This window comes from Fundulus heteroclitus, unplaced genomic scaffold (assembly GCF_011125445.2).
Source record: "Fundulus heteroclitus isolate FHET01 unplaced genomic scaffold, MU-UCD_Fhet_4.1 scaffold_40, whole genome shotgun sequence".
Lineage (NCBI taxonomy): Eukaryota > Metazoa > Chordata > Actinopteri > Cyprinodontiformes > Fundulidae > Fundulus > Fundulus heteroclitus.
Window position 1 is genome coordinate 1165016 of NW_023396813.1, and position 22389 is coordinate 1187404.

Genomic DNA, 22389 nt, shown 5'->3' on the forward strand with positions numbered 1-22389 from the left:
CTGTGCCTCAGCGCTTGCTCCTCTCCCCCTCCTTTCCCTCGGAGCAGGTCCTTTTATCACCATTAACCATTCAAAACGTGAATCACTACGTTTAATGTCCTCACATCGGTAGCAACGTGTGCCAGTTAAAGTCAAAAGGAGAGTTAGTAGCTGTGTTTCATGCTATTTTGTTTTTAACAACATAGAATCAGTGGCGCTTCGGTGGGCTGCTGCCTTGCGCTTTAATTCAGGTGCGCACTTTTAAGGGTCATTTTAAAGAACTTGTAACATCAGGGGCTTCATCTCAGATCTGTCAGTACCCCTGTTCCCTTTATAGGAGCCCTTTACAGTATTTAGTTATGCATTTCCCCCACTGTTTATCCCTGACACGCAGCGCACCAATGGGGGTAAAATCCGCCCATCTCAGCGCCCAGAGCGCACTGACGAGAGCAATAGAGATTTGTCTGGTCAGCGCGGCGACTGACTGAGAAACCTGTCGCTGTGAAAGGTGATGAGAATGTTATAAACTGTAACAGTCTAGAAGTGCATGGATCTGAAAAGAGGGAGACATCAGCAGCTGGATCGTGAGTAAAGACGCAGCGGGAACCTCTGTGTGCTTCAGTGTTGCTGCTGAGGGGAAAATGTTGACTATAAAGGCTTCATGAAACGCAGCCTGATCCACCAATCAGGTTATAGATCTACAATGATAAACAAACCCATAGATGAATGTGTAACAGTGTAATAATTCGGACAATAACTTAAAACTACTTAATTTTATTCTGTATTATTTGAACATTTGTGTGTTTTTTATGTTTTAATCCATTAACTGAACAATAAAGTATTAATACGTCTCTTTCTCTTTTTAACAAAAGTAATACATGTCTGCTTCAAAATCTGGTGGGATAAAAATGAGATGGCGTTGAGACTCCACCGGCTCTTCCAGGGTCCGGTTAGCCCCGCCCCAAACAAGCCCCGCCACCAAAATTAGCAACATCTCACTCTTAACTTTTAATAAAAGTTGAGAGGTCTGCTACTAGCCAAGTTAGACATGATCTGTTTTAAGCATAATGCTTCTTTCGGTTCACTCCACAATCGCCCAATAGTGCCCCCAGTGTTCATATAACACTAACAAGGAACATTAAAGTTGATTAATGGTATTTTGTTTAACTTAAGAGAAAGCTATTAAGCTAATGGCCACTGTCACCAGCTCCTCAGCAAGGAAACTCACTAATGGCTGTCCCAAAACTTGCCACAAGTCGCTGGATTATGCAATCACATAATTTGTACATTTGTTCATGCACTTGTGATCCAGGCTGTAGGAAAGATAAACTGTTGACAAGACAAAAAAGTGATTAAAATAGTAAATATATTTGGAACAACAAATTCATTTTATGAAATATTTTATGAAGTTTGATACAGTACATAAAACAAATTTGACCAAAATGACAGTAGTCAGAGGCATACGCAGTGAACGAGATGAATTGAAGCTGTATGTTAATCATACTCTGTAATAGCCGGACTTAGGACCCAAGACTCAACCACAACAGGTCAGTGACATTTCAAACACATTTATTAAAGGAGAACAAATGCAGGCTCTTGGGACGCGCAGCTCCCGCTACTGTGCAGGAAACCCCTGGAGGCAAAGGAACAGATTAGTGACCAGCACTGACAGGAGAGACAATGTGCGAACGAACTGGGTCACTAACCTGACTGGGGGGAAAACCAGGGGGCTGAGAGCCGACTTGTGACTGGTGGGGCCGACAGAACAGCAGACAATCCGTGCGGGCAAATCCAGGGGCGTTTGTCCACAATCGGTCCGGGTCCGGTAACAGGGAGGCAAAGATCCAGCTGCGATACAGAGGGGTTATCCAAGAGTCAGGTTCCAGTTTGGTCCAGGTCCAGTAACTGACGGGCTCACAGAATCAGAGGGGTTAGACAAGTTCGGGTACTCGCAAGCAGGCGGGGTTCGTTACACAGGCAGGCAATCCAGGGAGGTGGTTCCATGTTCCAGACAAGGCAGGTTCCAGGCAGGCTCAGAAAACAGGGAACAGATCAAGATCGAGCAACAGACAGGCTTAATTTTTCAGAATGCTGGAATGCTTTCACCGTGAGGCTTGAGACAATCTGGCACTAGAAGCTGATCAGCGCGGGGATTATATGGTGGTGAAAACAGGTGGAACCATGAGAGCTAATTGCAGGCAGGGTGGAGTTGAGCAGTTGTGCTGAATTGTGGTCACCAGTGCCGAGATCTTTACATATTCAGGGAATTATTTTAGTGCAGAAGTTACAGAGAAAAGAAAGACTACTTAAAAACTATATTTACTATATATATATATATATATATATATATATACACACACACACACACACACACAAGTAGCACTCCTGCATACTTTGACTGTATTTGTACATTATATTTATATCCCGCTTTGTAATCCAGGGTGGGCAAAGTAAATAGTTAATGCCATGTGTTCACTCTTTGTCCAAAACTTTCCAGTTGTCCAGAAAATAAAGTTACTATTGTTGATTCTGCTGGGCTCGTCTGGTGGTTTTGCCTGACGGGAACTTCCCTGTTGTGGCGTGGCATGTTATTTCTTTATATTTACAAAGGCTATCCCCTTTCTGGGGACCCTTTGGTGCAATCCAACTCTTTATACTTGAGACTCTGAAATGTCTTCACTTGTGTAACTGGTCCCGCAAAAGGCCTTGTTGTTATTTGATGACACCTTTTGTCAGATCTTTTTCTGGTACTCTTTAGCCTCAGCCTGAATGTGTTTTGTATCTTGTAGCTGAATCTCAATCATTACTGTTGATGTGACATATACCAACTTTTGGTTCTCTTATTCAGCTCCTCTGGGCTTCTCAGTGGGGTTTAGTACCCATTCTAGGATTGTCGTTGGAATGATATATGCCCTGTGACCTGTCGTCTTGTACACACATTGCCATAGAATTCATGTTGTACTATGCCAATCTCTAGCTGTGTTCCTACATTGTACGATCAGGATTCTGATGCAAAAAGATAAAATGTCAAATTCTGTTGACTGTGTTAAAGAAAATCAAAACACTCAACAGTAAGTTATACACACCAGACTACAACCTGTATGACTGAAATAAAATATTTCTGTGTATCACTGAGCATGCAAATTTGTCCGATTTTTTTTTTGTTTTTTTTTTTTTGTTCTGTCTGGCATTAAGAATTGTTGTCGTAATGCCAAAAAGAGCCCAACAGATTTTATTTTTTCACAAGTGGAGCCTTAGTGCTTTGGCCACAGTGCTCCGATTGATTTATAAATCCAAAAAGCTTTCTTAGATTTTATGCATGGTCAATGGACACTCAAACGGGAAGATAAAAGAGGAGAGAAAAAGCATGAGACAAAACGCTGAAAGAGTGAAAAGGTGAAAGAAAAGAGGGGAGGAAAGGGAGAAAGCAATATAACATTATCTGAGTCTGCAAAGAGAGCTCTAAAATCAACAGCAAAACCAATGGAAGTATTGCCTAGAAGCAACCAACGCCTTGATACCATCACTGAAGAATGTACAGTATCACTTAATATGAAATGTATAAAGTGACTGCGATGGACTGGCGACATGTCCAGGGTGTACCCCGCCTCTCGCCAATTGACAGCTGGAGATGGGCACCAGCACCCCTTGGTGACCCCAGTATGGATAAGCGTTTTGGAAAATGGATGGATTAATTTATAAAGTGACAGCTAAAGAGAATAACAGGGGGTTTATAGGAATTAATCTGTAAGTACCTGAATCAAGCACGTGTAGCTTGATTCAGTACAAATCCATGTCCTGTACGTATGGAACCATTGCATATCCTGCACTTGCTGCTATTGCACTTCTGGTTAGACCTAAACTGCATTCTATTGCCTTGTACCTGTACCTGTGTAATGAGAATAAAGTTGAATGTAATCTAATCTAGCTGCTTGTGAGAGTGCACTTGTGTATGTAAGGTTTATCCATGAGGAAAATGCTCAATAGTGGTTGTGATGAGCCAAAGACCCTCCCCTCCAGAGTAGCGAGGAAGACGCCAGGGGAACCTAAACCCCAGTTGCCCGAAGGGACCCTCTGAGCAAAGGTACCCAAGAGGGGCTGACACAAGGAAAGCTCCTTGGTGCCCCAAGAACCCCCCCCCCCCCCCAAAAGCCACAGACCCCCCTGGATCCATGGGTTCCGCCAAACGCCAGCTACACCAGAGCGGATCCAGCCATGGGCCCATAGACCCGAGGCCCAGGGGCACCCCGCAAAGCAGCCACCAGAAGTGAGCCGGCGCCTGCCTGAGCACCCAGCCCCGGACACCGAGGACTACCAGCGCACCTGCGGGTCAAGGCGCCAACCAACAAAGGAGAGCAGGATGTGGGGATGGGCTCCACACTTAGTGGAGACCTGAGATGTCCCAGGAGAGGGGGCAGTTCAAACCCAACCTGACAAATAGACAAACAGAAAACCATATAAACAGTCACATTCACACGTTCCCACCCTAGTGCCCCTAGAGGTCCAGGCACCCCAGAGGGGTATGCAGCCGCTGGACTCAGGAGGTGAAACCAAACATCAAGATGGGGGGGGGACCAACACAACCGGACCTACCCAGTCCATACTTCAGTCCTAACCCCACACCCCGATCCCAGACAAGATGACCCACGAGCCCATGCACCTGGAGATGGGGCTAACAGGAACTAACCAAACCAGAGCCCACCCCACAAACCCTGAGGTGCTACCTCCCCCACACCCAGCCCTGAATACTTAAGCCCCCCCCCCCTCCCCCATATTCCAGGGGAGAGCTAAAGTGCCAGTCTCGGCCGAGGCTGGCACTTTTATGTTGATTTAGACTCCCGAGAGCATTGCATTGGTGACACAGGCGCTGGCTCTTGAATTCTTTTTCAATCAGAGTGCAGAGGATGCACACTTTAATACTGCTCACAACCTGTGTGTGCTCAACTTTGGAGTGTACCATTGGCTTCCTAAAATGCCGGTGGCAATCTTTGGATGCGTCAGGGGGTGGGCACTGACCCACTGTCCTGTCCTGGAAAGAGGAATTCCAACACAGAGCAGGTTGGGCTTGGTTTGCGGTCGGCTCTCCGTTCTCACAGCTTATCTATGGCCTGCAGACTATGTTGGTGCGGCTAGCGGTGCCTCCCTCTCTGGGAGGGTTTGTGGAGAACAATGCATTTCGGTGGTTACCCCGTTCTCTGCCTCAGCGCTCTGGGGGGTGGGTCTTTGGCTCCTCACAACCACTACTGGGCATTTTTCTTATGGATAAACCTTACATGCACAAGTGAACTCTTGCAAACACTTTCAGGTGCTTGGATTCAGTATCTTACAGATTTACTTCTATACAGAAAACCCCTATTATTATGTTTAATGGAAATGAAACAGTAATTTCCCTCTGGGATTATTAAAGTGTATTTGATTTTGATTCTGATTTAGTTGTCACTTTATACATTTTGTTTACTGTATATTCCTCAGTGATGGTATCAATGCGGTGGTTGTTTGTATCTGTAATACTTTATCAGTTGGTTTTGCTTCTCTCTTTGCAGTTGTAGAAGTAGAATCAGAAGATGGATCCAGAATAATGAGTTTAAAATGTCACTCATCCCAATATCAACTTTTTTTGTAGATAATCCGTATGAACTGGACCTAAGGGTGCTATGTTTATGTTACTGTGCATTTTTTATGCTTCTATGTGAACTGAAATGAACTTATAAAATCAAGTGTCGTATATACATGTGCAACCAGCCCTTTTAATGACTTTGATGTCAAAGTGGCCCAATATAGAAATGAGTTTGACACCCCTGACTTAGTGTTTTTGACTTTGCAAACTCTGTTTTCTGTCAGGTTAACATGTTTGTTGAAGGATTCCATGATGCTATGGTGCTATATACCATTGCATTACACGAGGGCATGAAGAATGGATACACAAAGAAGAACGGTACTGAGATAACCTCACACATGTGGAACAGAACCTTTGAAGGTAAAGCACTGTGCGTATTAAACTATGAATAAAATTGACAAACTAATGTAGAATTGTGCATAAAATTAAGCATATTAAATGTGAAAAACAGCTGATTGACTGGACCATTCTTGCAGTTTTAATTCTCTGTCACCAAGTAAGAGTTTCTTTGGCTGTGCGTTTGGGCTTATTGTCTTACTTGGAAAAAACACTTGTTTCCTTTAAATAGTCTGCCAGAACCATCAGCTGTAAGACAGCTCACAGCAAGATTCTCAAACACATGTTCAAACTTCAGTATTGGCATGCCTATATTTATATATAAAAAAGAATTAAAAAAAAAAAGAAAATTGCCGTGTGCATATGTATCTAACCTCTTCCCATGAAAACACAAAAAAGTTCTGGTGCAACCAGTTAACTTAAAAAGTCACCTAATCAGTCAAATGAAGTTCACCTGTATGTGTCACATGATCTGTCAGTATAAAAACACCTTTTCTGAAAGGCCCCACATGCTGCAGCACCACTAAACAAGAGGCATCACTCAATGAAGACCAAAGAGCTCTCCAGACAAGTCAAGGACAAAGTTGTTGAGAACAAGTCAGGGTGGGGTTATAAAAAATATTAAACTCTTTAATGTTTTAGCAGAGCACCATCAGATCCATCATGTAGAAAGCATGTAGTACCACAAAAAACCTGCCAAGAGAGGGCCACAACAGAGCCTGAAGGATCTGTCCATTGGACCACAATAAGTGTATGCTACATAGTGTTATTTTTCTAAGATGAACCCAGAATGCACACCATACACACGGAGCTATTTACTGAGAGTTTATTGGCAGAAAGATGAGTAGTGGATGATGAAACCAAAGAGGCAGGACTGGACTGAAACTGGGGTGTAGATGAGAGCAGGAGCTGACGGACCAGAGAGAGTACTTGAGCGCAGGGCTGCTGGAGCACAGAGGAGGCAGGAAACCCAGCAGCTAACAGAGGCTTGACTTGAGGCACAGAGGAGACAGGAAACCCAGCAGCTGGCAGAGGCCTATAGAAGCTCAGAGGTGGCAGGAAAATCCAGTAGCTGGCAGAGGCCTTACTTGAAGCTCAGGTGAGGCAGGTAAATCCAGCAGTTGAAGCACAGATGAGGCAGATTAATCTAGCAGCGAGCAGATGCCTTACTTGAAACTCAGAGGTGACACAGAAAAATCCAGCAGCAGGCACAGACTTAGATAGAGACACAGAGGTGGCAGGATTCCAGCAGCAAGCAGGGCAAACCAGGTTGACAGACGTGAAGTGAGTGGAGAATGATGACGAACCGGCAGGGAAGAGAAGACTGAGGGAGGCTTATGTAGGGAGGCTGGCTGGTGGACTTAGTTCTGACTAATTAATGTCCAACAGGTGTGACTGATTGCAGAGGGAGTGGAGGGTACGCTGAGTGAGAGGAGGAGGAGGAACTGAAAACTAACAAAAAAGGCCAGACAAAAACTAAACCATGACACATAGAGCTGGGCTTTATGGAAGAGGGGCCAGAAAAAAAAATATTACTTATTGTTAGAAATAGGAAGGTATGTTTTGAGTTTGCAAAAAGGCTTGTGGGCAACTCCCCACTAAGTAACTAGTTACTAGGCAAAGTATTTATTCAGTTAGATTTTTCCGATCTAAAATGTCAACGAATTTGGATGACTGTCCTGTAATTGGAACTTTAATACTGTCCGTCCGTCCGTCTTCTTACGCTTATCCGGGGTCGGGTCGCGGGGGTAGCTGCTTCAGTAGGGAGGCCCAGACGTCCCTCTCCCCGGCCACTTGGGCCAGCTCCTCCGGGGGAATCCCAAGGCGTTCGCAGGCCAGCCGGGAGACATAGTCCCTCCAGCGTGTCCTGGGTCTTCCCCTGGGCCTCCTCTCGGTGGGACGTGCCCGGAACACCTCACCAGGGAGGCGTCCAGGAGGCATCTTAACCAGATGCCTGAGCCACCTCAACTGGCTCCTCTCGACGTGGAGGAGCAGCGGCTCTACTCTGAGTCTTCCCTGGATGACTGAGCTCCTCACCCTATCTCTAAGGGAGAGCCCAGACACACTACGGAGAAAACTCATTTCAGCCGCTTGTATCTGAGATCTCGTTCTTTCGGTCACGACCCAAAGTTCGTGACCATAGATGAGGGTAGGAACGTAGATCGACCGGTAAATCGAGAGCTTCGCCTTTTGGCTCAGCTCTCTCTTCACCACAACGGATCGGTACAGCGCCCGCTTCACAGCAGATGCCGCACCGATCCGCCTGTCGATCTCCTGCTCCATCTTCCCCTCATTCATGAACAAGACCCCAAGATACTTGAACTCCTCCACTAGGGGCAGCACATCCTCCCCAACCCGGAGGAGGCACTCTACCCTTTTCCGGTTCAAGACCATGGTCTCGGATTTGGAGGCACTGATCTTCATCCCGGCCGCTTCGCACTCAGCTGTAAACCGCTCCAGTGAGAGCTGTAGATCACGCCCTGATGAAGCCAGTAGGACTACGTCATCTGCGGATAGCAGAGACGCAATCCTAAGGCCACCAAAACGGATCCCCTCAACACCTTGGCTGCGCCTAGAAATTCTGTCCATAAACGTTATGAACAGAATCGGTGACAAAGGGCAACCTTGGCGGAGTCCAACTCTCACCGGAAACGAGTCCGACTTACTGCCGGCAATGCGGACCAGACTCTGACACCAGTCGTACAGAGACCTGACAGCCCTTATTAAAGGGCCCGGTACTCCATATTCCCGGAGTACCCCCCACAGGATCCTTCGGGGAACACGGTCAAATGCCTTCTTCAGATCCACAAAGCACATGTAGACTGGTTGGGCAAACTCCCATGGCCCCTCCAGAATCCTGATGAGGGTGTAGAGCTGGTCCAGTGTTCCACGGCCAGGACGAAAACCACACTGCTCTTCCTGAATCCGAGATTCGACTATCCGACGGACCCTCCTTTCCAGAACCCCCGAATAGACCTTACCAGGGAGGCTTAAGAGTGTGATTCCTCTGTAGTTGGAACACACCCTCCGGTCCCCCTTTTTCAAATAGGGGGACCACCACCCCAGTCTGCCAATCCAGGGGAACTGCCCCCTATGTCCACGCGATGCTGCAGAGCCGCGTGAACTAACACAGCCCCACAACATCCAGAGCCTTAAGGTACTCAGGGCAAATCTCATCCACCCCCGGAGCCTTGCCACCAAGGAGCTTTTTAACAACCTCGGCGACCTCAGCACCAGAGATGGGAGAACCCCACCCAGAGTCCCCAGGCTCTGCCTCCACAATGGAAGACGTGTTGGTGGGATTAAGGAGGTCTTCAAAGTATTCCACCCACCGATGCACGACGTCTCGTGTCGAAGTCAGCAGCACACCACCCCCACTGTAAACAGTGTTGGTACTGCACTGCTTCCCCCTCCCGAGACGCCGGATGGTGGAACAGAATCGCTTCGAAGCCATACGGAAGTCTTTCTCCTCTCCAAACTCATCCCACGCCCGAGTTTTTGCCTCGGCGACCAGCCGAGCCGCCCGCCGCTTCGACTGCCGGTACACATCAGCTGCTTCCGGAGTCCCACAGGCCAATTCAATTCAATTCAATTCAATTCAATTTTATTTATATAGCGCCAAATCATGAAACATGTTATCTCAAGGCACTTTACAAAGTCAAGTTCAATCAATAAAGCCCAGTTAGGATTCCTTCTTCAGCTTGACGGCTTCCCTCATAGAGGCGCGGAACATGGTCCACTCGGACTCAATGTCCCCCGCCTCCCTCGGGACGTGTTCAAAGCTCTTCCGGAGGTGGGAGTTAAAGCTCTGTCTAATGGGGGACTCTGCCAGACGTTTCCAGCAAACCATCACAATACTTTTGGGCCTGCCAGGTCTGACCGGCTTCCTCCCCCACCATCGGAGCCAACTCACCACCAGGTAGTGGTCGGTTAAATTAAATAATAATTAATTAAATTGACTAAAATCTGAAAACATTGTACACTAATTGATACAATTTTTGTTTGTGGTAAGACAAGTGTGTCAAGAGTCAAGATGCCTATCAATTGAAATATAGGTTATAATTATTATTATTGTGTTCAATGTTTATAATAAAAACAATACAACAAATTAGATGTTTTAGAATTGCACATTAACACACTACAACTGGCCATAACATGGATATAGCAATAAAAAAATTATGTTTTTAGTGCAATATAATAAACTAAAATACAATTTGTAATAAAATTAAATAGGAATCACACCATCCAAGGAACAGCCAATTAGAAAGTACTTCAAGCATTTTCATCATTATGACAGTAAATGATAACAGCATACCACTAAAGAAGCAGAGTGCAAAACTAAACCACACAGTTGCAAAGATCAAAGTACAAGCTTTGGCTTACTTCAGACCGTTCATTAAAAATACAAACCACACTCCATGCTTACTCTCCATTGACTTATCTATCCATCCTGCACATTTTTGCCTTTGACTTGAATGAATGTAAAATAGTGTCTAAACTTTTAGCCATCAAACCTGTCTTTGAATTTGTAAGACTGCTGTATCGCAGTCTCTTCCTGTTGGTCTACTCTGTCTGTCTGTGCAGTGGGTGGTGAAGACCAACCCAGTTTAAGCCTCCTCAGCCAATCAGTAGCACCAAATGTAGCGAGCTCATAGGCTACGTTCACACTGCAGGTGTTAATGCTCAATTCCGATTTTTTTTGCGTGTCCGTTCACATTTCCAAATATATGCGACTTGTATGTGATCTCCTGTGTGAACTGAATGCGTTCAACCGAAGTGTCCCGCATGCGCACTCGAGGACGCGATGATGTCACACGTAGCAAAGCATCCTCAGGGTTTGTGGAAGTAAACATGGATTATAATGCTGGCGCGCATTTTGCGGTCATTCATTTATTTTCTATTTCTATTGTCTTTCCGTCTGCTCTTCTCATTGTAGTCCGCTATGGGTGTCGTCTTTGTTCCTGCTTCTGCACAGCAGGATGCAGAATAGTGACGTTTGTCGAGTATCGGTGACGTACAGGTCGGATAAATGAGACTCGGCCGAACAGACACAGGTCGCATTTGAAAAGATCAGATATGTATCGGATTCAGGACCACATATCCAAGTGGCCTGGGTCGCATTTGAAAAAATCCAATCTGTGTTGTTCAGACTGTCATAAAAAGATCAGATACAGGTCGCATATGGGCAAAAAAAATCGGAATTGGGTCATTTCAGGCTGCAGTGTGAACGTAGCCACAGAGACTAATCTAAAGCCACTTACAGAAGTATATGCAGCAGTATTGTTTGCCCTACAATCAGGGATGGGCACAAACACATCGAAATGTATTTCCAAATAAAATACAAAATACCCACCTTAAAAATGTATCAAAATAAACTACAAAATACAGCAGCCAAAAAATGTATCAAAATAAAATGCTGTATTTTTGTATTTTCAAAATATTTCATTCTAAGCACCTTTTTCTTCTATCCTTTCACTTGTACACTATCTTGAAAAACATATGCTGACCCCTCATGTTAGACACCCCAATATAAACCTCTGCCCTGAGAAATGTTCAGTAACTCAAGAAGCCCTTCCTTAAGTATACTTATTTACTCTATTGGTGGAATAGATTGCCCACTATGAATCAGTGACAATAACTCAAAAGACAAACAATCCAAATAGGCCGTGGGACAGAATCTGTAGGGTGACTTTTCGTATGAACTGTCAGAGGGCAACTTTCTTTCACTTGGATAAGTTGCTACACATAGCAGTGATTTCAAAACACCAATGTTCCCACGTTTTTACTTGCACATTAATAAGTTATAGCCGATAAATTTAACTGTTGCGCTCCGGTCCAAGAGGTCACATGATTCAAGTTTTGCTGCTCAGCCAATTAGATCACTGTATTGTCAGCTGTGCAAGTTCAACTAGTTCATCATGGCTGCATCTGTAAGATGTTTGTATGCATCTGTTTCCAGATGAAGAAAGCCCAATAATAGCATTTTCTGGCGCCAGTTGGCAGAGATCTTGATGGCAAGAAAAAAGAAATAGCCCAGTCCATCCATCCATCATCCATCCATCCATCCATCCATCCATCCATCCATCCATTTTCTAACACGCTTATCCACGCTAGGTTCGCGAGGTGCTTGTGCCGATCTCCAGCTGTCAATGGGCGAGACGCAGGGTATAACCTGGACAGGTCGCCAGTCCATCGCAGGGCAGAAATAGCCCAGACTTTTGCCCAATTTACTGTGATATCACCAAGACCTGCTGCACAGGTGTTATGCCAAACGACTTATCCCTGCCAGAATTAGTATCCCCTGCGTCGGGAGCGCATTCAGCTGGAAGAATGAATCCAGTCAACTCCGCCTCATCTCCAACCTATTAGGCGTGGAAATTAAGATGTTTTACTTTTCTTAACGAAATATAGCGATGGTGTCGTTACATTATCATTCAGTTAGTGGGTTAAAACTGAAAATGTAACACTTGTTAGTGCGATCGTAAGGGATTGCTATGTCGGTTAAAACTCAATTGATCACTCAATATAACACGTTCTGAGAAAGTAAACGGCTCTGTGGTCATTTCCACATGTGTCACAAAAATATTAGCTTTATGTTATTAGATTGTCGCATGTCTGTCTGCTTAAACCATGAATCCACCTTCTGAGTCCATCACAGCTGTCTGCTGGTTCTCTTTTTTTCTTTTTCTTTTTTGGTAGCTAGACCCGCATGAATGGATCATATAAAGTGGATTTCACGTGTGAACAAATGAACACTAAATAAAGGTACAGCCAAAATTATCAAATAAGATTTTAATTAAACCTAGAACCATATAGAGATATTAAGAAAATGAGATATGTCGCTTTTAAAAATAGAATGATACGAGGAGTTTCAAAAAATCTATTTCATTTTATTAGAATGTGATGTTTAAAAATATTTAGACTTTCCAATGCTGGGGTTAAAAGTTTTATTGATTTCAAACACTCTCCCGACGCAGGGGATACAAATTCTGCCGGGGATAACTCGTTTGGCACAACGACATTCATCGCCTGTGCTAACCTAGCGCAGCAGGTCTTGGTGATATCACAGTAAATCGGGCAAAAGTCTGGACTATTTCTGCTTTGTGATGGACTGGCCACCTGTCGAGTTTATACCCCGCGTCTCGCCTATTGACAGCTGGAGATCAGCACCAGCAACCTTCGCGAACCCAGCGGGCATTTTAACATTTTAAGTGATTTAACACCATAACTACCACAGTGCACAACCTTGATCAATGTAAATACCAAAAAAAGTAAAGAAAAAAAAAAATCAGTTTTTTCCATTAATACTGTAAAACATAAAAAAGAAAGGCAAATTGCAAACTCAAGTGTTGCGATCTAAGCTTGTGAACTCAACTTGTAAGCCTTGTGCTGTGTAACCTTACCTTGTCTAAACTGTGGATCAAAAGAAGTACTCTAGTTCTCATGTTCTGCCCTCTACTCGCCCAGATTCAACCATAATTTGTTACATTACAATATTACTGTCTTTGAATTGTAAGGCATTACACTACGTTTACATTACTTTCACCAAAATAACAGGAAATATGGATTTCTTCACGTGTTCAATGCAGCTGGAGGCAGGAGATGATGTGGTATGGCATAATGACTGAGCTAGGCTTAAGGCTAACAAAAGAACAATATAATGGTTGCAGTTATGGCTCATGGGACAATGTAGGCCCCAACGGCCAAAGGTCACTCACAACTTAATCTACTAAAATATAGCCATAGTGAAATTGTGTGGTGACTTTAAATAGTTCTCATCATTGCTGGTTGCCTTTTCTTCCACTTACAGTTGTGTAGACCTAATGCAAATAGTTTGAGAATAATGGCTAAGATCTTTGTCCGTAAAAGCAACATTTTATGTTATTCTCACTGCTTGAATTGAGAAGTATAGCCTAAGCATGTTACATTTGTTGCATGAATGGCAAAGATAACTCAAATTCCCTTTCTACAGTCATCTAAACAGGGCAATCAAATTCCAGGACCAGCATAGATGACTTTTTTTAATTCTCGGATAATCTTCTCTGGTGCCAATTAAGCATTTCTCAATTTTGGATTAAAAAGCAAAGTAACTTCAGTTACTGAGAATTGTATCGAGTAAAATATTACTGAAGTTGTATTGGTAATGCCTTACATTACTGCATTACTGCAAAAAGCAATACAATACTGTAGCCTGATTAAATTACTTTTTACTGCATTACTCACAACCAGGGATGGGCAGTATTTCTAATACAAGTATTTGAAATACGTACTTCAAATACAAAATGCTATTTTGTAATTTGTATTTTATTGAGATGATGAAAATGCCTTTGTATTTTGTATCAAAAAATGGATAATTGAAAGAAAGTTGCCCCTGACAGTTCATACGAAAAGTCACCCTACAGATTCTGTCCCACGGCCTATTTGGATTGTTTGTCTTTTGAGTTATTGTCACTGATTCATAGTGGGCAATCTATTCCACCAATACAGTAAATAAGTATACTTAAGGAAGGGCTTCTTGAGTTACTGAACATTTCTCAGGGCAGATGTTTATATTGGGGTGTCTAACATGAGGGGTCAGCATATGTTTTTCAAGATAGTGTACAAGTGAAAGGATAGAAGAAAAAGGCGCTTAGAGTGGAGTATTTTGAAAATACAAAAATACAGTATTTTATTTTGATACATTTTTTGGCTGCTGTATTTTGTCGTTTATTTTGATACATTTTTAAGGTGGGTATTTTGCATTTCATTTAGAAATAACATTTTATGTATTTGTGCCCATCCCTGCTCCCAACACTGATATTGTGTAGGCTACATACAGTCAATAGTAGAACATTATTTAGGTACATTTCTAAGAAAAAGTAAATTAAAACGGCCAACAGTAGTATGAGCCAAAACTAGCCTACTACAAGTAGCGGAGAAGGTCAGCTGTGGTGCTGCAGCAGCACACATATTGACAACGAGATATAACAGTCCTATGTAGGCTATAGGCTAATTACATGAAACAAAAGGAAACCGTGTAACATAACAATAACTTTAAAAACGTGATTCTTTGAATCTTCACTGGTGAAATCAACAACAGTAAAACTAACACAGAGTTAGTAAGCAGCTAACATTCAAAAGTTAAATAGCCTAGCCTTACACTGAACGTTAAACTGAACAGGAATATGTGATAAAAAGATTGATTCATGGTTGAGAATAAATTAGTTACTGAAATAAACTAGGTAAATTTGTTTGCTCAACTTGGTTTGAAACAATTTCCTTGACTGGTCTGGACAAAGCACCAAGTAGAAGATACCTGACTTAATCTAATACGCAGCACTGTGCATAGCAAGTGTGAAACAGTGCCAAAAATCCCTAGTGGCCGGGAGTGGTATCACAGGGACTTGACTGCAAAGGTGCCATAGACACACACTCATGCTTTATAGATAGTTAGATGTCATCACAGAAAGTATTTTACAGTATTTTCAAAATACAAAAATACACAACACTGAAGTATTTTGATACAAAATACAAAAGAATTTTCATTATCTCAATAAAATACAAAATAGTATTTTGTTTTTTAAATACGTATTTCAAATACCTGTAGAAATACTGCCCATCCCTGCCTACAATGTACTGACTTTAGGGTGGTGAACAGTTATGTATGCTGATGGTTTCTGTTATTTTGTCCTATTATGCATATTGATGGTGCAAACTCAAAAATCCATTTTAATTTCAGGTTGTGAGGAAACAAAACATGAAAAAGACCAGTGGGGTGAATACTTTTGTAACACATTACAATATTACTGTCACTTTCAAGCCTTGCTTGTGTGGTGACTTGTACATTAGGTTCAACAATTGTACTGAAGTGCTCTATTTAGCAATTTTTTTTACTACATGAATTACTATTGGTTGAAGTTTTGTTAAAACTGTTGCATCATTTTCTGCACAAATCCTTCTCTTTTGTTTGGTCAAACCTAAACTATTTTAGGCATAAGGGTTAGGGTTTTATTATTATAAACGGTACCCAGTAAAGGCCAGACCACCCAAGAAATTATACAGGGTGTAGTTCCTTTTTACAGTAAGGTATTTGATGTTCTCATTTCTATGATTATGAATAGGAATTGCTGGCCAGGTATCCATAGATGTCAATGGTGATCGAGTCGGAGATTTCTCTTTAATGGCCATGACCAACATTGAAGCAGGTAGCTATGAGGTAAGCAAAATATACAAAAGTTCTTTAAGATATTAAATCTGTCCTAAAAGATAAAATGTGCCCGAAGTATGTTTATTTATCCTAAATTTCTGATTTACAGGTGGTAGGCAACTACTTTGGGAAAAACAAAACTTTTCAGCTGCTGCCTGCCTTCAGTAGTGATCATTTCACTCTGAAAAGAAAACAGGAAAAACCAAAAAAAGAAAAAGAAGTGGAAAATCATTCATGTAAATATACTGTTGAAGAAACTTAAAGAACTTCCAGCTTGATTTGTTGATAGTGTGTATGTTTGAGGTATTCTCAATAACTTGTCTCATATTTAGGTGGACTGGGAGTATCAGCTTTCACAGGAGTCACGGTTGGAGCTGTACTTGGAACTGTAATGTTGATAGCATTCTACTTTTTCAGGTAACAACCATATGAACACATGCCAAACAACTGTCCCTTTCAAAAAACACTTTCAAGCCTTGCTTGTGACAATTCTCTCTTTGGTTTCAATTTGAGAAATGACACAGGACTCATGAATAAACTGATGAAGCTGATCCCTCACTTATATATGTATACCAATATCCTGAATGCTGGGAAGTACAGGTTCGTTGCTTAAGGTTAAACTTTGGGCCGCGGAGGATGCAGGTTTAAACTGCAACAGTTTAAGGTAGAAACAGACTCAGGCTACAATTACAGTATGGACTGTTGGACAGCCACTGAATCATATACAATGGGCCTGTGCAGGCTGATTCTGCCCTGGTTTAAATGCATTATTCCATAACCGGTATAGCTCCAGAACTATGTACATTAATTTGAAATCAGATGCATTATTTCCACGTCATTACTGTGGGAAGGAACTTGCGCACGACAGTGCCAGAGGGAAGAATTGGCATACGACAACACCAGAGGAAAGGAACGGGCGTATGGAAACGCCAGCGGGAGAAGAGCAAGCGTACTGAAACACTAGAGCTCAACAGCGTACGGAAACGCTGGAGCACTACTAGTGAACAGAAACGGCAGGGAAAAACCCCGCCGGGGCGTGAGGGAAACGCCGGGGCGCAAGGAAGAAATCGCCGGGGCATGAGGGAATTTCTAAAACACCAGGATACAAGAACAGAGGGCGTCCCAACACGCCGTAGAACCAAGAACAAAGGGTGAGCTAGGCAGCAACAGGCCAGGCGCGCCAGAGGGCACAGACAGTGACCTAGGAGCGCCGAAGGGCTCTGGCGGCGACCTGTGTGCGCTGGGCAGCGACAGGTCGAACGCACCAGAGGGCACAGCCGGTGACTTAAAGCGCCGGAGGGCTCTGGCGGCGACTAAACACCGGGAAATACAGGAACTAAAAGGATTTAGGTGAACAGAACAGAGAAACCAGGGAAAACCAGAACAAAACAGAAACTAGAGAAATAAATACAGAACTCAGACAGGAACTACAGGGCTAGGACAGGGACTAGACAGGAACTACAGGTCTAAAACTAGAAAGTCAAAACAAAACCAACTGGGAAGGGAACAAAACGCTAAGGCAAAAAAAAAAAAGCAAAACAGGGAGATGAGGGTAGGTACAGCTAAACTAATGAAAAACTAGATAACTAAAGCTAAAAAAAAGAACACAAAGCAAAACAGGAAGTCTAAGGTAAAAAACTAGAATTTAAAAGCAAAACTCAGAAGACTAAAGACAAACCTAGAACAATAGAACAGAGCTGGAAAAAAAAGCTAAATAGAAACGCTAGTACTCTAAGTAAGAACTAAAAGCAAAGCAGAACTAAAACACAAAATAAAACCGAAACTAAAGAACTCTAAGAAATCGAAGAAACACTGAAATACTCTAAAATTAAGGAACGTTAAGTAACTCAAAACACAAGGACCAAATATAACTCAAAACAAAAACAGAAACTAGAAAGGTCTTAATAGTCTTAATAGGCTGGGCAGCGTCAGAGGCGGGTCTAGCGGAGAGCGACCCCGGCAAGATGAACCAGAGGCAGGGCAGATCCTGCCAGCTTCTGCACCACGCTCTGTGCGTGCTCGGGTTCATCCCTTGGCCGGCCCGTAATGTCATGATATTTTTCTGGGATGAACCCGGACACAGAACGCACACACAGAGCTAGTTCTTAAAAGTGAGTTTATTGAACAGTGCGGATGATGGATGATGATGGAACCCAGAGTCTTTCATCAGACGGAGATGTAGGGTGCAGAAGCTGGCCGGCAGGAGTAGTGTGGAGAGTCAGCCCAGGAAGGAACACTGGAGCCGATGACTTGAGACCAGGACGAAGACAGGAGCCGAGAACTTGAGACCAGGACGAAGACAGGAGCCGATGACTTGAGACCAGGACGAAGACAGGAGCCGATGACTTGAGACCAGGACGAAGACAGGAGCCGAGAACTTGAAACCAGGACTGAGCACAGGAGCCGAGGACAGAAACCACGGCGGAACACCGGAACTAGCGAAACCAAACTGTGGGCTGAGTTGGAATGAAGTCTCTGGCTGTGACTTAGCTGGAACAGCGCTTCAGGCTGAGGCTGGGCTGAAATGAGGTCTCTGGCTAAAGGTGAGCTGGAACAGAGCGAAGCAGAGTCTCTGGCGGTGACTGAAACAAAAATAATAATTACCAGTAGGCCAAAGGAGGTTATAGTGGACTACAGGAGGTACACGAAGATTACCATGCTCCTGGTGGACAGCATAGTTCCTGGATCACATTTCCTTCTGGACTGAGAACACCTCCCATCTGGTGAAGAAGGCAAAACAACAGCTCTTCATCCTCAGGAAGCTGAAATATTCTGATGTTCCTACTCAGCTGCTCATAAATGTTTATAGAACCGTAATAAAAACACAATCATCTTGTGTCTTAATGTGACAGTCGGATGTGGGAGCCGCTTAGCATAGGAGTGGAAGCACTTAGCAGATGGGATTGTGGGATGCCCTCTATAAGGTTTAGACATGGTTTATGTTTCAAGAGTCCAGAAAAGGGCCAGATGTATTACCACACATCCCAACCACCCATGCAATGCACTGTTTGTCTCACTTCCATCAGGCAAATGATTCAGGAACATTAAATCAAAAACTAATAGACTTAAAAACAGCTTATTTCCCTAATTTGTGATGGTTATTGCTCCCTGCTGAGAATAAGTAAAGCCGGGCATACACTGTATATTTTCAATCATTGTACTCAGATACAGCTCAAACTGTACAACGAAAGCGCAGGGTTTAAAAGTTCACAGTTCTGTTCTTACACTGTACGTCAAAAACCACACGTCGGAATCAGCCCCGTAGGGAAATGCTGCTATACGGACTCGTCTATCCAGAAGCCCAATGTAAACAGTAAAAGAAGAAAAAGATGGAAGTGTCAATGTTCACTGTTAAATATAAGGCTCAAAAGAACAAAACGCGCTGCCTTGGCAATTCTATGAGTATATGAATTGAAACAGTAGTTTGACTCCATGTCACATGTACCACCACAGTGCTTCTCACCACAGCTGTGTTTTCGTCTGAGAAGAGCAAGAATTCCCCTGTTTGCACATGCGCAGTGCGCGAGGTTGGGGGAAATCAGCTCATAGACGCTCGTAACTCCGCTTCAACAGCAGGATGTGCTCATGATCACTCACGAAGGCCAACTGAATTTCAAACATGTTTGATTTTCATCCGACTGCCCGGTTCCTGGCATAAGGAACTGGGCAGTCGGTCATGAGAGGCTAATTGCTCCTCGTTACCCTCTGTATACTAAACGACCCAGGACGCACGATCAAGCTGAAACTCGGCCCGATCCAACAAATTCTCGCACGACTGAAGAATTGGCCGAAAAAGGACAAAAACTCGCACAGCGCATGTCTGGCTTAAACCACCAGAACAGTATATGGTGTGTTACATGTTTACAAACATACTACTGGCTCTCCAGGTTCTTGATCCAGTTGAGAATTATTTACAGTCTGTCACATGCTAATGTACAATTACATACTTTTAGATTCTCGGGTCGTGTTTGTTTGGACATTCATGCAAATTGCACAGTTATGTAAGGGACCTCACAAAGTACACGATGGGATTTTTGGTGCAGAATCCTTTTGTGTTGACGTTGGCATTGTAACCAGAAGTAAATATTTATGTATTTTGTGCCTGTCAAAGATTATAAAACAATTATTTATATGGTATATATGATTTACTTTTCAGTAAAATTAATACTTTTTTTTACCTCTCTAGACGTTTTGTGGATGTATTATTTTTGAAAAATCACTGTGAGGGAAAAGTTGTAGCTATAGCCTTTAAAATATATGTATTATCTATATCTATTATGAAGGAGTAAGTCTGGTTTGAATATGATTCAATTAGAAATTTACCTCATAACATAAATAAATGTTATTTAAATGGGATGAAGACATTTTAATTTGGCTTTCACCTTTACACGGGCAGGCAGATAATCGGTAAAATGCAGGAAACACTGACAGACAACTATATACATACATAAATACACCTACACCACATACTGCTGAAGACTGCAGACTAAAGGAAAGGTGTTTTCTTTTTTTCAGAAATAAGTAAAAATCATAAAAATATTGATGTCAAATTATCTCAGTTGATTATGTCATCAAATTGTGGAAATTCTACATGTATTTATAGAAGAGAAGGTATCATGATGCAGGGGTGTAATGTAGTGATCGTGTGTGGGGTGTCCAGTCAGCTCATTAACAACATGATCATTTTGTATTTACGCACAACATGTGGCTTTGAAGATTTTGTGTGTGATTCCCTCCACCAATGTTGTTTTGACTACAATGGTGTGACGGAGATGTTCAAGTCAAATTTATGTGCTGGATCCTAGTTTCAATGCTTTGGTAGATTTTGTAAAAGCACACAGTGTTGCAACACTTGGCTCATGTCATGTGTAAACAACCAGAAGAAGGAATGTCACAGAACTGTTGTGTGAATGGAGTAAATAATAGACTTTTAAGATTCTGTGGAGTTCAACTTTCAGCTGAATTAAAAACAAAAAAGACTAACTGAAGCAACAGCTTGTCTACATTGTGCTTTTGACTTTTTTTACTACTTGGTGCTGAACCCACCATTGAAACATAACTAATAATCATGTGTATTATCATTGTTCTGCAGAAAAAACTACAGGATAACCATTCAGCGGCGTACACATGGTGAGGAGCCTGAATCTGTGAAGCACCATCAGTTACGAGAGGACTCCATTAGATCAAATTTCTCAGCAGCGTAATCTTCAATCCGGACGAATTCCTTACAGTGGATCATACGTGTGAATGTGGCCAAAGACTTTACAGTGTTTTTCAGTGATTCCATATCATCTACAATCTGATATTTCTGGTTTTATTCAGAACAGTGTTACTTTTTAGAGCCTGGGACTGTTTTAACAGGTGCACAGCACCATTAGCTTAGATTTTCGTTTGCAAAAAGACACAAAATATTATTGACTGGTGAACTGAACAGTTCGCTATAAAAAATATACTTTACTTTCTTGCTTTCATTTTTATCCAAAAACAGGGTTTTCAGTTTATTATGACATTATTGGAATACATTTTGCTTCCTTGCTTTTTTCTGTTTTATCCTGGAATTGCTCCTAAATTAGATTTTATATCACTTAGATTGTTACTTTGCAAATTTCAAATGTACGTTTTTCAAAAGTTACATTTAGGCTGTCTATTTTTTATTTTCAGTTTTAACCTGAAAAAGATTTGTGATTATTTATTTATTTATTTTCTTTCTTTTTTTCTTTCTAAACATGTCAATTTCCCAGATAGCCTTTATCATTGATAATAATTTATAGATTAGGTATTGGAACTAATTTGTTTGTTTTTAATTAATGTGAAGGCAAAGAAATAAAGCTTTAATTGATCTGAGCTTTAGTCATTTTTGTTCCTATAGCAAAGGACATTTTTATTTTTGCTATGTTGAAAAGGTAATGTTCCAATCTGCAGAAACAGCAGTAAAACTATTTGGTCCAAGGAATAAAAGAGGAATAATGAAGTATAAAGAGAAAGTAGGCAGTAGTTGTGAGGCCTCACAGCAAGAACCCATCCATCCATCTTCTTCCGCTTATCTGGGGTCGGGTCGCAGGGGCAGCAGCTTCAGTAGGGAGGCCCAGACGTCCCTCTCTCCAGCCACTTGGGCCAGCTCCTCAGGAGGAATCCCAAGGCGTTCCCAGGCCAGCCGGGAGACATAGTCCCTCCAGCGTGTCCTGGGTCTTCCCCTGGGCCTCCTCCTGGTGGGACGTGCCCGGAACACCTCACCAGGGAGGCGTCCAGGAGGCATCCTGACCAGATGCCC

General features: G+C 42.7%; 1 protein-coding gene across 2 annotated transcripts in view; it reads left to right on the forward strand.

Moving 5' to 3' along the window:
• The window catches only part of npr3 (natriuretic peptide receptor 3), a 114350-nt gene extending 92388 nt beyond the window's left edge, over positions 1-21962 (forward strand). For both annotated transcript variants that reach the window (XM_036130983.1, XM_036130984.1), the window contains exons 4-8: positions 5821-5956; positions 16033-16127; positions 16228-16354; positions 16451-16535; positions 21211-21962. In XM_036130983.1, the coding sequence (XP_035986876.1) occupies positions 5821-5956; positions 16033-16127; positions 16228-16354; positions 16451-16535; positions 21211-21322 (555 nt within the window). In that variant the 3' untranslated portion in view covers positions 21323-21962. The remainder of the gene's footprint in view (positions 1-5820; positions 5957-16032; positions 16128-16227; positions 16355-16450; positions 16536-21210) is intronic.
• The last annotated feature ends 427 nt before the right edge of the window (positions 21963-22389 follow it).